The 14,730-nt window shown below is 55.3% G+C and overlaps 1 protein-coding gene across 5 annotated transcripts in view; it reads right to left on the bottom strand.

The window, feature by feature from the left end:
• EMID1 (EMI domain containing 1) overlaps nucleotides 1–14,730 on the bottom strand; it is a 53,027-nt gene that overhangs the window by 29,353 nt on the left and 8,944 nt on the right. For all 5 annotated transcript variants that reach the window (XM_073006838.1, XM_038007648.2, XM_007975287.3 and 2 more), the window contains exons 2-5: nucleotides 14,126–14,239; nucleotides 13,526–13,629; nucleotides 3,984–4,067; nucleotides 2,673–2,734 (exon numbers count right to left, since the gene is read on the bottom strand). In XM_073006838.1, coding sequence (XP_072862939.1) covers nucleotides 2,673–2,734; nucleotides 3,984–4,067; nucleotides 13,526–13,629; nucleotides 14,126–14,239 — 364 coding nt within the window. The remainder of the gene's footprint in view (nucleotides 1–2,672; nucleotides 2,735–3,983; nucleotides 4,068–13,525; nucleotides 13,630–14,125; nucleotides 14,240–14,730) is intronic.

Raw genomic sequence — 14,730 nt, forward strand, 5'->3', positions numbered from 1 at the left:
GATCTTGGCTCACTGCAACCTCCGTCCCCCGGGTTCAAGTGATTCTCCTTCCTCAGCCTCCCAAGTAGCTGGGATTACAGTCGTGCGCCACCATACCTGGCTAATTTTTGTATTTTTAGTAGAGATGGGGTTTTACCATGTTGGCCAGGCTGGTCTCAAACTTCTGACCTGAAGTGATCTGCTTATCTCGGCCTCCCAAAGTGTTGGGATTACAGGCATGAGCCACCATTCCTGGCCTTTCACTAAATTTGGAAGGAAGTTTGGAAGAGTCGACATGAAACAGAAACCTGGAGGTGTACACAAAGTCCACTTTTGGGTCCACAGTGAGGAAGACTCTGGGAAGCTAGAGGTGTCCCCTCAGCTGCTGAGGACCAAAGAGAGGCCAGATGACCATAGACCAGGGGCTTGGGGATCGTGGGGGCCTGTCCAGAGAAAAGCTGAAACTCTCCGGCAGACCCTGAACCAGGAATTCCCATCACAGATGTGGGACTGAGTTGCCTCTTATGTGGGCTTCTCCTGGGAGGGAGCTCAGGGAACTGCTCCCGGAACCCCGTGCCTTGTAACTCAGGTGCCAGCACATGCTATTTGGAAGCTTGGTTTTCCCACTGGATAAATCAGGGGCATCTTCTTTTTTTTAATTTTAGAGACAGGGTCTAGCTCTGCCGTCCAGGCTAGAGTGCAGTGGTGCTATCACGGCTCACTGCAGCCTTGCCCGCCTGAGCTCAGGTGATCCTCCTGCCTCAGCCTCTTGAGCAGCTGGGATTGTGTGCCAGCTGTGTGCCACTAAGCCCAGCTAATTTTTTGTAGAGATGGAATCTTGCTATGTTGCCCAGGCTGGTCTCGGGCTCCAGGCCTCAAGTAATTCTCCTGCCTTGGCCTTCCAAAGTGCTGGGATTACAGGTGTGAGCCACCAAGCCCAGGGTGGAGTGCAGTGGTGCAATCTCAGCTCACTGCAACCTCTGCCTCCTGGGTTCAAGCAATTCTCTGCCTCAGCCTCCCATGTAGCTGGGATTAGAGATACCTGCCACCACGACTGGCTATTTTTTTTTTTTTTTTTTCTTGAGATAGAGTTTCGTTCTTGTTGCCCAGGCGGGAGTGCAATGGCACGATTTAAGCTCACTGCAACCTCTGCCTCCTGGGTTCAAGCAATTCTCCTGCCTCAGTCTCCCGAGTAGCTGGGATTACAGGCATGCGCCACCATGCCCAGCTAATTTTTGTATTTTTCGTAGAGACAGGGTTTCTCCATGTTGGTCAGGCTGGTCTCGAACTCCTGACCTCAGGTGATCCATCCCCCTCAGCCTCCCAAAGTGCTGGGATTACAGGCGTGAGCCACCTCACCTGGCCCTGGTTAATTTTTTGTATTTTTAGTAAAGACAAGGCTTCACTATCTTAGCCAGGCTGGTCTTGAACTCCTGACCTTGTGATCCACCCGGCTCAGCCTCCCAAATGCTGAGATTACAGGGCTGAGCCACTGCGCACAGCCTAATTTTTTTTTTTCTTTTTTTTGAGACAGAGTCTCGTTCTGTTGCCCAGGCTGGAATACAGTGGCATGATCTTGGCTCACTACAACCTCCGCCTCCCAGGTTCAAGTGATCCTCATGCCTCAGCCTCCTTTGTAGCTGGGATTATGGGCGTGTGCCACCATGCCAGGCTAATTTTTGTATTTTTAAAAGAGACAGGGTTATGCCATATTGGCCAGGCTGGTCTCGAACTCTTGGCCTCAAGCAATCCACCTGTCTCGGCCTCCCAAAGTGTGGAGATTACAGGTGTGAGCCACTGCACCAAGCTGTACTTTTAATTAAAAAAAAAAAAAAAAAGTTTTATGGCAGCGCAGTGGCTTACACCTGTAATCCCAGTAATCCCAGCACCTTGGGAGGCCAAGACAGCGAATTGCTTGAGCTTAGAAGTTCAAGACCAGCCTGGGCAACTTGGAGAAACCCCATCTCTACCAAAAATTAAAAAATTAGCTGGATGTGGTGTTGTTCACCTATGGTCCCAGCTACTCAGGAGGCTGAGGTGGGAAGATTGTTTGAGCCCAGGAGGCATAGGTTGCAGTGAGCTGAGATCTTGCCACTGCACTCCAGCCTGGGAAACACAGGAAGATCCTGTTTCAAACAAAACCAGATGAAACAAAGAATACAAAACATTTTATCTTGAAATAATTTGAGATGCATGATAGATGTTTTGTTTTTGAAACCAGGAAGATTGTATTATGGATGGGGGTTGGGGGGATAGAGAAAGGGGATGGGGCAGGGGCAGCCAGGAGATCCCACCAGGATCTCTGGGCAGTGTCTGCTGATCTGGCTGGGATGGTAATGGAGCCCCATGGGAAGGAGCTCACAGGCCTCCTGGAGGAAGAACAGGCCAGGCTGGCTGTGACTTGCACTTCACATATACAGTCTTCACTGAGTGGATGCTAGTGTACCCTCCGCTTTACAGAAGGGGAAACTGAGGCACAACCTGTGAGCAGGCTTCCAAGGGAGGGACACTAAAGGAAACCAGGACATGCCTGACAGGGGATGCTGCTCGCTAAGTCAGCTCAGAGCTGCCCTGTGGGTTCGCTGAGGGTGCAAGCATGGGGTGTGGGGAAGGAGGAGGGGAGGGTGGGATGGTGGTTGCCCGGACTGGCCTGGGGCAGGGGGCAACCACCCAGGAGACAGCTGCTCACCCACCTTGGCCTCCAGCATCTTCAGCCGCTCTGTCAGCTCTGATACTTTACTGCAGTTGAGACAACCTGCGGGGAGGAAGGAAGCTGGGGCCAGGGCCGAGGGTCCTAGGCTCCCTCTCAGAGCCCTTCAGTCTCTGGGAGGTGGGATGCAGGGAAGGATCAGATATCTGATGACTCCAACCCATGAGGGAGCCTTAGGCTGGGGAGGGGCTACAGGATCATGGTGGATCCAGGGGGACCTCACCCTATGAGTTCTTTTTGGTGTTGGAGCCTCCAGAATGGCCTGCTTCTCCTGCAGCAGAACCAAGGACCCGACCCCTGGCAGCCTCTGTGTCCAAAATGACCCCTTTCCCAGAAGCCAAGGAAATGGCAATGAGGTGGGGGCCATGGATGAGGCTGAGGGCTTCCCCAACGACCCCAACCAGGCTCATGGGCTAAGAGTTTAGAGCTCAGACAAGCCTGGGTCTGAGCCTTGACACTGTCCTGCGTGACTTGTCCTCTCTGGAAAGATCCTGTTGCTTCCCGCCTGGGCAGGGCTGGAGCCAGGGCTTGCCAGCTTTGCGGACCTACCCAGCGCAGTCTGGACTGGGCTGGCCTCAAAGGTGCCATCCTCTGAGCCTCCCCCGACCCACCATCCAGCACCCCCTGGTCTCCTGGGTGAGACTCTCGAGAATGACGTGAGTCATTCACAGCAGCTCTGGACATTTACGGAGCCTCCCAGCTGCTGGCCCTGCCGAGTGCTGTGCCAGCAGTCTCTCCCCTCCTCACAGGAGTGTCACCCCCATTCACACCTGAGGACACGGCTCAGAGCAGGGAGGGGTGAGTGCCTAACTAGCACATCTGGGGTCTAGTCCTGGTGCTGCCCCGACTCCCAGCTGTGGGGCCTGGAGCAGGGCAGGGCAGGGAGGTCAGAGACCTTCAGCTTCCTCCTCTTTAAAAAGAGGACAATGGGAGGGCAGTGGACAGCTGTGAGGTCTAAATGAGCTGCTGATGGGAAGTGCCTGGCACAGGGCCTCGCACACTGCTGACATTCAGAAAAGTGCTGATTACATAAAAAGAGGAAACAGGGGGATTGAACTGGCGTCTGCAAGATTCCAGGGGTCATGGGTCCAAGGTCAGATGCCCCTTTGGGGTCCTTTCTGTGCCCCTCAAAGCAACTTTTGTAGCCTGGGGAGCGCGGGGTGGGGAGATGGTTACTGTCCTTGACTCTCCACTGCCAGACCTGCTGGCTTTTAGGACAGTTACTAAACTGCCCTGAGCCCGCTCCAGAGCTCCCTCAGCCCAGGGGACCCCAAGAAGCTACCCCAGGACCCACCTGAGAAGGCTGTGGGCCGAAGTGCCATCCGCCGCATGGTATTGCCCGACCACATGGGCTCCAAGGAGCCAGAGGAACCTGCAACTGAGGGATGGAGGGTGAGAGCCCTGCTGGGGTATGATCCTTGCCTCCTCAGGTCCCCCGGCCCACCACTGTAGCCCTAGCAGGGATCCCTACTCCCCTCAGCACAGGACACAGAGGCCCAGAGAAGGAGAGTCAATGTATCTGGGTCACACAGCAATAACTGGGCTGAGCTAGAGCAAGGCTGACCACCTGATAGGGCTGGGAAGAGGGGCTGGCAATGGGGCGGGGGCCATGGATGAGGCTGAAGACTTTCCCAATGACCCCAACCCCAGCCAGCCTCATGGGCTAAGAGTTTAGAGCTCAGACAAGCCTGGGTCCGAGCCCTGACACTTACTGTCCTGTGTGACTTGTCCTCTCTGGACTTATTTTCCCATCTGTAAAATGGGATTCTAAGGCCTCTAAACTTCCCAGGCTGAGGTGAGGCCTGAGGTCAGCCATGAATGCAAACGGCCCACTGTGCACACACAGCAACCGGCACACACAGTAGGTGCTCAATAAACGGCCGCCGTGACTGTTGCCATCCACACTTTCACTGCCTGGCTTGGTAAGAGGAGACTGAAGTGGATCCAGCCCTGGTTTTAAATGAAAACCAGAGGGAGGCTGGCTGTCTGGGAGGGCAAGGGGAGCCAGTTCCAGGGCCAACCCCTGCTGCCACCCCTCCCAAGGAGGACACCCCCTGCACCCGCCCCAGCCATCCTGGCTGGTCTGGCTTTGGGGGACTGGTTTTCTCCACAGCTGGAGGGATGGACTGGCCAAACCAGGGGCGGGGGCACAGCTGGAGAGGCTATGGAGCCAGCACTGGCAACTGCCCCCCTCAGCCCCCCAGGCCTTCCTTTTAAGGCCACGAAATGTTGTCTGGGGGGAGACAAGACCCAAATAAGGCATGGGCCTGGCAGCTCGGAGCAGGGCTGTGGGTTGATGCAGGGAGCGAGAGGCGCCGGGAACTCAAACCAGACGAGTCCCTCTGGCCAGCCCCCAGTGGAGGCTGCCAGGCCCTGCTCTGGGTCCCACTGTGGGGCCTCCACTCGTGCTGAACCTGCATCCCCAGCACACCCTCCTCAAGGGCCTGTGACATGCCCAGGCACAGGGGGCTAATCTCACCCAGGATGGAGGAAGATGGGTTGCCAGCCCAGGACTGGGGCCGGCACTGGGGACTCCCTGGGGAGGGGAGACATCACTGTGAACCATGCCCATGTGAAGGACCTTGTATAGCTTGGCTCAATCCTACAAGGAAGGTGATAATCAGAACAGACAACTCTTGTTTAGCATGTACCCTGGGCCTAGCACCTTCTAAGCACTTCACATACATAGTCTTAACTGTGAGTGGGTGCTAGTACCACCTCCACTTTCCAGGTGGGGAAATTGAGGCACAGGGCAGCTCTGTGCTACCTCTTCTCTGTTGCCCATGCTCAGATAAAGGTGGATGAGTAAATGACACTCAACTCCACTTCCCCACTTGGAAGAAATGAGGCAGAGAAGAGAGGCGACTCGACATCGGTTGTCTGCGGGATGGTCCCAAGCCTGGATTTGAACACAGGTCGGCCTGATTCCAGGGCCAGATTTCTTTTTTTTGGTTGGTGGAGGTGCGGGGGCAGCCGGCAGGGAGGCTCAATGTTCAGCAGGAGTGCTGGTGCCTGAGAAAAACGGCCTCACCAAGCGCTCTTCATTCTTTCTGCTTCCAGGTAGAGATGTGATGTCATTTTAGTACTCTTTTCGGGAAGTTGACCAAAAGAAGCGGCCATCTCTCGCAACGTGGGGATGTTTGAGTTTCCTCTGTGATGAAGCTTCAGCTGCTCTCCCCATCCGCTTCTGATCTCCTCTCTATTCTGCTGTTGTTTTCTTTTTTCTTTTTTTCCATTGCATTATCTACCTTCTAGCGTGTTCCAGTTTCCCAGGCCACTGCCTGTCATCTGGCCTCCTGGCTGGAACATCAGCCCCACTAGGGCAGGGACCTTGTCTGTCTTGTGCTCGGCCTACAAAAGTGCCCAGCACCCAGTAGGATCTCATGGGCTTCATGTATAAAACCTTTTTTTTTGTTTTAAGATGGAGTCTCACTCTGTCACCCAGGCTGGAGTACAGTGGTGCAATCTTGGCTCACTACAACCTCCACCTCCCAGGTTCAAGCGATTCTCCTGCTTCAGCCCTCGGAGTAGCTGGGACAACAGGAGCATGCCACCATGCCCAGCTAATTTTTGGTATTTTTAGTAGAGACGGGGTTTCACCATATTAGCCAGGATGGTCTCCATCTCCTGACCTAGTGATCCACCTGCCTCGGCCTCCCAAAGTGCTGGGATTACAGGCGTGAGCCACCATGACCGGCCATTTATAAAACTTTTGTTGATGAATACATGAATCACCAACTGAAAATAAATTTCGATCAAGCAAACCAAATATAAGGCAGACACAACTGTCTTGAACGTCAACATAGGCCGGGCACAGTGGCTCACGCCTGTAATCTCAGCACTTTGGGAAGCCGAGGCAGGTGGATGACCTGAGGTCAGGAGTTCGAGACCAGCCTGGCCAACATGGCGGAACCCTGTCTCTATTAAAAATACAAAAATTAGTTGGGGGTGGTGGTGTGTGCCTGTAATCCCAGCTACTTGGGAGGTTGAGGCAGGAGAATCGCTTGAACCCGGGAGCGGAGGTTGCAGTGAGCTGAAAATGCACCACTGTACTCCAGCCTGGGCGACAAAGTAAGACTCCTCAAAAAAAAAAAAAAAAAAAAAAAAGTCAGCATAAATGGGCCAGGTGCAGGGGCTCACACCTGTAATGCCAGCACTCTGGGAGGCTGAAGTGGGCAGATTGCTTGATCCCAGGAGTTTGAGACCAGCCTGGGTAATATGGCAAAACCCTGTCTCTACAAAAAATTTAAAAATTAGCTGGGTATGGTGGCGCATGCCTGTAGTCCCAGCTACTTGGGAGACTGATACAGGAGGGTGGCTTGAACTTGGAAGGTCAAGGTTGCAGTGAGCTGTGATCGTACCACACTGAAAGAGTGAGACCCTATCTAAAAAAAAATAAAATCAGCATAAATGTTTTAATGTCATACTAGAGTGTCCCTGAGTTATTAATCTGTAAACTAGTGGTTGGAAATTCTTTTTCAACCAGTTTGTTTTCGATGTTTCTCCAGGGGCCAGAAAGAATGAGAAAAACAAATAAAAATGTGGTCTGACAGCAGCACAGACATCAAATGCTCAAAGTAATTGCAAATTTAAATTAAAAAAAGAAAAGAGTTTAAAGAAATAACAAAACTGTTCAAAAGACCAGAAAATTTTGGGTTTGGAGTCAAGATTCACAAAAAGTTATCCAAAAACTCCCCCAAAATTCTGAGAAATGGACAGAAACATTTTAAGGGATGTAGCAGGTTGTAAAATGACCCTGTAGCACACAAAATTCCAGTAAGGAAGAAGCTACAGGTTGTGGGGAGATCTGCCGTTGGACAAAAATGTCATATCCCGGCCAGGCGCGGTGGTTCATGCCTGTAATCCCAGCACTTTGAGAGGCCGAGGTGGGCAGATCAAGAGGTCAGGAGATCGAGACCCTCCTGGCTAACACAGTGAAACCCCATCTCTACTAAAAATACAAAAAATTAGCCGGGCCTGGTGGCTGATGCCTGAAGTCCCAGCTACTCAGCAGGCTGAGGCAGGAGAATGGCGTGAACCCGGGAGGCGGAGCTTGCAGTGAGCCGAGATCGCGCCACTGCACTCCAGCCTGGGCGACAGAGCGAGACTCCTTCTAAACAAAACAAAACAAAACAAAACAAATGTCATATCCCTCCCACGGGTGTTTGGTCAAAGGCCCTGAAACAGGCCCCTGTGAGCTGAGACCCTCCTCATCTCAGCCTGGTGGTCCTTACTGAAGGGCTCCTCCCTAGCCTCAACCTTGTCCTCCCAGGGAGGCCCTGAAGGCTGGTCCCAGGACCACAAACCCCAGCTCCACTTTGGGAGCCTGACTGTGGGCCACTTCCCACCATCTGGGAGGTCCTCACATGCCCTATACACATACATACACACACACACATGCACGTTCCTACCCCATGCCCTCTCCTAATCTCTACAGCTGCTGCACCCATGTCACCTCCTCCAGGAAGTCTTCCCAAACAGGCCAGTGCGCCTACCAGTGTCAAAGCCCCCTCGAAGCTCATCACTCCCTGTCTTGACCTCCACATCTTGACCTCCACATGGTCAGCGCTGTCTGTAGTTTCTAGCCCTGGGCCCCATAAGCAGCTCTTCTTCCCTCTGTCCAGTGCCAGGCCTGAGCTAAGAAGCTTTGTGTCCCTTCTCGGGACCCTCATGACACCTCACGATATAGAACACTGAGGCCCAGAGAGGAGAGGCTTCCGCTCTGTCCTTGCAGTGGGACGAGGGGGTTTGGGATTCCAATCTTGCCCTAAATTGGGGATTAGGGATATGAAAAGCTGGGGATTAGGAGTGTGAAAATCTGAGGGTGTCCCTGGGATCCACCTTCATGACTTTCTCTCCCTGGAGAGAAGCCAAAGGAAGGGCTTCCTCATTCACAACCGACCCCTCAGATCTGCTCTGCTCAGTTTAGCAACCACAGGCCATAGGGAGGCAGCCTTCCCAGCCCCAGTCCAGGTCTCCTGCAAGGAATTTACTTTGTAAATGTAAATATTTGCTTCTGGTGGCCAGAGCCAGGGGTTAGGGTCAGAGCTGGGGCTGAGAGCTCCAAGAACCCTCCAGCTCAATCAGGAGCCTCCGGGAAGGCTTACTCTATGTCCAGCCTGACCGCCTCTTCAGGACAGGCAAAGGTCCTATTCAATTCCTGTGCACTCACTTTATATGTGGCCCATGCCAGGCACTGGGGATGTGAGAGTAATGGTGGCAGGATGGGGGTCAACCTAGCCAGGTGGGAGCACCCAGAGGGCTGCAGGCAGAGCAGTGACTTGCCAGCCACTGCCAAGGCCATGTATGAGAGACAAAGCTGGTGTGGGCAGGGGGTTCAAACAGAGGGAGGGTGAGGTTCAGGGGATCCAGGCAGGGGCTGAGAGAGTGGAGGAGGCAGCCACACAGTCAGCTGGGCATGCAGGATGGGCTGGCAGGAGGTGGGGGTTGCCGGGACTCCCAGGAGTAGGGGTGGCTGGGTGGTGGATGTGGGTGGATTTGCAGTGGTTAGCCCTTGGATTCTGATTCTGCAAAGTAAAGCTCAGACTTAGCACCATACCTGGAGCCTGGTTAGGATGAAAGAGATGAGTGTGGAGAGTGCCCAGCCCTGGATGGTAGAAGAGACCAAGGAGCCCAGGAAGGGCCTGGGCTAGAACCTCAGTCTGTTTGTAGGCTATTTTAAAATTTTATATTTAGAGGCAGGATCTTGCTCTGTCACCTAAGCTGGAGTGCAGTGGCAGGATCACAGCTCACTGCAGACCTGAACTCCTGGGCTCAAGCAATCCTCCTGCCTCAGCCTCCTGAGTAGCCAGGACTACAGGTGTGCACCACCATGCCCAGCTAATTTTTAAACTTTTTTTTTAGATAGGGTCTTACTATGTTGCCCAGGCTAGTCTTGAACTCCTGGCCTCAAGCAATCCTCCTGCCTTGGCCTCCCAAAGTGCTCAGATTACAAGTGTGAGCCACCGTGCCTGGCCCATTCTTAGGCTATTTTGTGGTCAACCTCAGGCAAGTGTCCCCTCTCTGGCTCCTCTTCTTGGAAGACAAGGGCTGTGAATAACCATGGATGGGGAAAAAATATGTATGCTGGGGACAATGGGACTTATGAGGGGGAAGCAGAGGCAGTCCAGCTCCATGGGATCCGTAGGGAGGGGAGGGGAGGGAGCCCTAGCCTCTCTATCTTTCTGTGTGGGAGGAGCTGGGGCTGAGACTGGCTTCCGCCAGCCTCACAGCATCCCAGCTTTCTGAACAGGCTCCCAGGGACATCCTCAGCCAGCACTGCTGCAGGGGAAAGACCCCTGGCTGCAGTCAGACTGACCAGGTTTGAGCCCGGCTCCTCAGCTCACAGACTGCTCCCCTGGACAAGGCATTCCCCTCTCTGAGCCTCAGTTTCTGCATCTGGGCCTTCTGTACCATGACATGATGGCTCCTGCGGCGGTGGGGGGAGGGGGAGGTATACCTTGCAGAGCCCAGCAAGGAGCAGCTTTCCTTCCTCTTGTCCTGATTATTGCAGGAGGGTCTGGGGCAGCGGGATGCCACAGAACTCAGGTCGGCACCCTGGGGAAAAACCTGGCCACAATCCTTCTTTCCTGTGTGACCTTATGTGAGACCCACACCCTCTCTGAGCTTCACTTTCATCATCCAGACAGTGGGGCTGATCTGTCTGCAGGAAGCCTCAAGAGTCAGGGTGTCATGGGGGTTACTGCAGCAGCCCCACTGTCAGCAGAGCCCACCAGCCCAGGTACTCAGGGGGTCAGGCCCAGGCCCAGAAAAGCTGATTGTGGAGCTCGGCCTGCCCTCCTGACATGGCCCTGGCATTGCGCCCACCCCTGCCTGGCCCACTTGGTGCATTCTGGCCTTGGTTCTTCCTCACCCATTGTTTCTGATAAGCCCTATTGTTTCCGATGAAAGGGGGCCAGGTGATAGCCTCCGCCAGCCCCACCTCCTGAGGCCTGGGGGCAGAGAAGCTTGCTCAGACAGGTCCCGATCCTGGCTCTCACCCGCTGAGTGACCTCAGGCCAGTCCCATCACCTCTCTGAGCCTCAGTTTCTCCATCTGTAAAATGGAGCCCATTCTAGCCCCTTCTCCACAGGTTGCCATGGACATCAAATGAGACAATCCTCATTTGTCACAAAGTGAACATCCCCATTCTGCAGAAAACCAGGGCCCAGCGCCGTGAAGTCCTTCACTAGAGCCCACCAGCCTCACAGAGACTCAAGGTCCGTTTCTTGACTGTGAAGTGGGGTCTCAGAGGCAGGAGGCCATGGAATCCTCAGCATGGGGTGGGTGGTGGGGGCGCAGGATGGGAGCGGAAGACACTTGTGGAGCATCTACCATGAGCCAATCATGAGTGCTACTTCTTCATGCTGGGTGACTTCCAGATAAAGCCAAAGTTCAGAGAGGAGGAGGGACTTGCCCCAAGTCACACAGCAGAGTGCAGCTGATTTAGGGCTGGATTCCGGAATGGCAGGTGTTCCCTCTCCTCCTTTGGCCCACTGCAGGCTGCCCTCGGCCCTGTTGGCCCTCGTGATGCACCTCTATGGCTCCAGGGTCAAGAGACAGCACTAGGCAGGTGACAAGAGTGGGCACCAGCACGAGAAGCAGCCGGGGAGCCCAGCCTGAACTCAACTGTAGGGGGAAGGGCAGAGACCAGGGTCCCCTGGCAATGTCCCTGTGCCTCCCTGCTCCCCATTCCCAGGACCCCAGCAGAGTTTTCTGGAATAGTGGAAGCATCCACTCACCCACCTCCCTTTCCTCCACAGTCTCCAACATTTCATCCCAGCAATACCCAGGGAGGCAGACTCTTATCATCCTGCCCACTTCCCAGGTGAGGACACTGAGGCTGAATGTGGGGGAGCCCGGGCTGCTGCGGGCACACACAGCAGCTTGGTGCCTTTTAGTGATGGTGCCTTTCCCTCCAAGTGGGCAGGAGAAGAATGCCTCCTGGAGTGCAGCGTCCCCAAGCCCAGGGCCCTTGCACAATGCCTTGCACAACGCACGGGAAGTCCCCGGCCCAAGGCCATGCAGCTGGTGTGCGGCAAAGCTGGCAAAGCTGGCCCGGCCCAGGAAGCCTCAGGTATCCCATACCCACGCTGGGACCTGAAGGCCCTGCAGAGGGAGCTGGCCTGGCTCCATTGCCTGGCTCATGACCCTGCCTTAGCATCAGCAGAGCCCCCAGCCCTTGGCCTAGCTCCTGGACTCACGGCCTCCAGCAGCTAGATTCAAGGGCATGGGTGCTGTCCCCACCTGTCCTCTCCCTCACCTGCTCCTTGAAAGCCCCAGAGACCAGGAAGGTCTGCCCTTGGGAGGCGAGCCAGGGACAGAATGGCCTTTGTCTGGGGAGGCCCTGCCTGGGCCCAGGCGGCCCCCATGCCCCGGGGATTCGGCCCTCCCCTCCACGGCTCCTCTGTGATCTCCTTGGCAGCTGCCCCTCCTGGCTGGCCCTCCTGCCCCTCGGCCCCACCTGCCTTCCCCTCTCCCTCCCACCAGCGACAGGAGGGTGCTATTCCTGGCTCCCCTTCAAACGTCTGTCCACCGCTCCAGCTTCCCACGTCGGCCCTGTGGCTGCCTCTCTGCAGGGGTGTTTGGCATGGGGCATCTTGGCACACCCTCTAGCCACTCGGTTTCTCCCCAACTTCACTGGGTACTCCTCTACCCCATGTCAGAACCTGCCAGACCTCTCCCCACTGCGTGGTGAGTTTTGAACACCATCCTCATGGCTGTGTGCCTCTGGGCACTCCACTCCACCTCACTGGACCTCAGTCACCCTATCTGTGAACTGGGCTGTTGAGGGTCCCCGGGAGGTGAAGTGCGCAAATCTCCCAAGAAACACCTGTGAGCTATGGCTTCTGGAAGCACCATGTTCCTTCGAGTCAGAGACTACATTTTCGCACATTTGTGTTTCTGGAATTGGGGTATGTCCTGAGACTGACGTTCTCGTTCATGTGCTGCTTTGGGGGCCGTGAATGCTTCTGTCCCTTGAGCTGTCTCTGAGCCTGGTTCTCAGCATGATTCTGGGCCAGCCCATCCTCTTTACCCATGCTTGAAAACACAGCTCTTGGTGTTCAATAATCTTCTGCTCATGGGTTCAGCTAGGCAGTGAGGGTGGGAGGGGCCTGGGCTGCTCAGCAGTGGGGCAGGTGCCTGGAGGAGAGGAGAGGGTTCTGCAGGGGAGAGTGTGGCCAGGTTCCTGGGAGGCTCAGGCTGCCTCCTCTGTGCCCCTGCAGGGTGCTCAGCCCCGAGCCACCCAGAGGTACACACAGTGAAGGCAGGTGGAGTGAGAGAAGTCCCTGAGCCTGGGACACGCTCCGCATACAAGGGGCCCAGCCAAGCCCTCGCATCCCTGGAGCCTGGGGAGCAGATGGAGACTACAGCCTGGCAGACAGACAGAGGTGTGTGCCCCTCCCCTTCCTGAGCTCAGTTTCCTCATCTGCAGGATAGGTAAAACCATTCTTACCTCTCTGACCCATGAACTGACTAAAATGGTTCTCTGCTTCCCTGTAATGTCTGTTACCGTGTCACACAGAAATGTCTGGATGGGCTTTCCCCGAGTGTGGAGGAAAGACTTAGGATGGCATGACTTAAAATGTGAGCTATGCAGCATGTATAAAATTCTTCTGGGGGTCCTGAGAGTCTCCCAAGAGGCAAGCGGTCACCGTGGGGGGCGGTGGTGGACAACAAGCACTGACTGTGTTTGAGCCGGGCTCTGTGCAGCTAGCTAGCCCCAGCAGGCACAGTACTGTGCATGACTCTCTAACAGTTCACGGCTCCATGCACCTGCAGGGAGGCACCTGGCCTGCTGTCGCGGGGCTCTGGGAGCCAGCCGGCCAGTCCTACCTTCCTCGCAGCTCATTCCCGAGTGCCCAGGGCAGCACCTCCACTCACGGGCAGTCACTGTCTTGTACATCACCTTGTATGTGGGTCTCACCACAGTTCTGTAGCTGAAAGAGTCCCCAGGTGGCCCAGCTGAGACAGGGTCCTCCACGACCTCTCCCACTGCCCTGAATACCCATGGGAACAAACCCAGAACCCCAAGGATCCTCTGCTGCCTCCAACTCCCTTTGGAGGCTCTCTCCTCCTGCACTTTGGGATTCAGCCCTTCCATTCCCCCACCACCTTGCCACAGGGATCAGAGATTGGATACCAGCTGGACAGGAAGACCCTGCAGGTTGGGCTGGCCTGAGCCCAGCAGTGAATACTCACTGAGTAAAGGAATGCAAGCAATGGTGTATCCCTCCCCCAGGAAGCCCTCCAGCGTTGAAGCCCTTCAACAGCACAGGGGATAGGCTGAGAATGGTGTCAGCTGATGCTGCCTTTGCTCCACCCACCCTGGGGTCCAGTCTTCCCCTACACTCCCCATGGAGTCCCCCCACCAGGCCTTTGCCCAAACTGTGCCTCCACCTAGAATGCCATCAGCTCCTTCTCCACCTCATTTACCTGCTCCCCGGACAGCTCATGGGCCAGGGGCAGTTCTGCAGCACTCGCTGAAGGTAGGTGCCATTCTGCACATGGCATGAGACGGTGCGGGTCACCACATAGGAGCACCAGTTCCTGAAACAGACCCAAAGAGAGGATACTCAGGTACCATGTAGGGTCCCCTGCTGGGGACTCCGGGAGGATGGGTGAGGACGTCCGTGTTCTCTTCAAGAGCCCTGAATCCCCAGGCAGAGAGACCCCCTGAGCTTGCAAAGTCATTTGGGCCCAAATGGCTGGTGGGAGTCTCTGTGGCTGAGGGGTGGATGTCATGGCCCTGGGGGTGGGGCCGTGCTGAGCGCTCCTGGTAGGTCTTGAGGAATGAACGGCAGGGGAAAGATGGAAGTGGGCCATCTTCCCCTGAGCTCTCCCTCCCCAGCTTCTCTCCTCTCCAACTTTGACCCATCCAGGCCACCATCACTGCCTGGCTCTTGCCTGGACAACTGCAGAGAGTGGCCTCTCCATCTGCCCCTTGGTCCCTCCCTAGAGGGAATGTTACAGAATGGAAACCTGCCTACATCCTTGCCTTGCCTACCCAACTCCCCAGCCCTCAGGATTTCCTGTGCCCA

The sequence above is a fragment of the Chlorocebus sabaeus genome, chromosome 19, assembly GCF_047675955.1.
Source record: "Chlorocebus sabaeus isolate Y175 chromosome 19, mChlSab1.0.hap1, whole genome shotgun sequence".
NCBI lineage: Eukaryota > Metazoa > Chordata > Mammalia > Primates > Cercopithecidae > Chlorocebus > Chlorocebus sabaeus.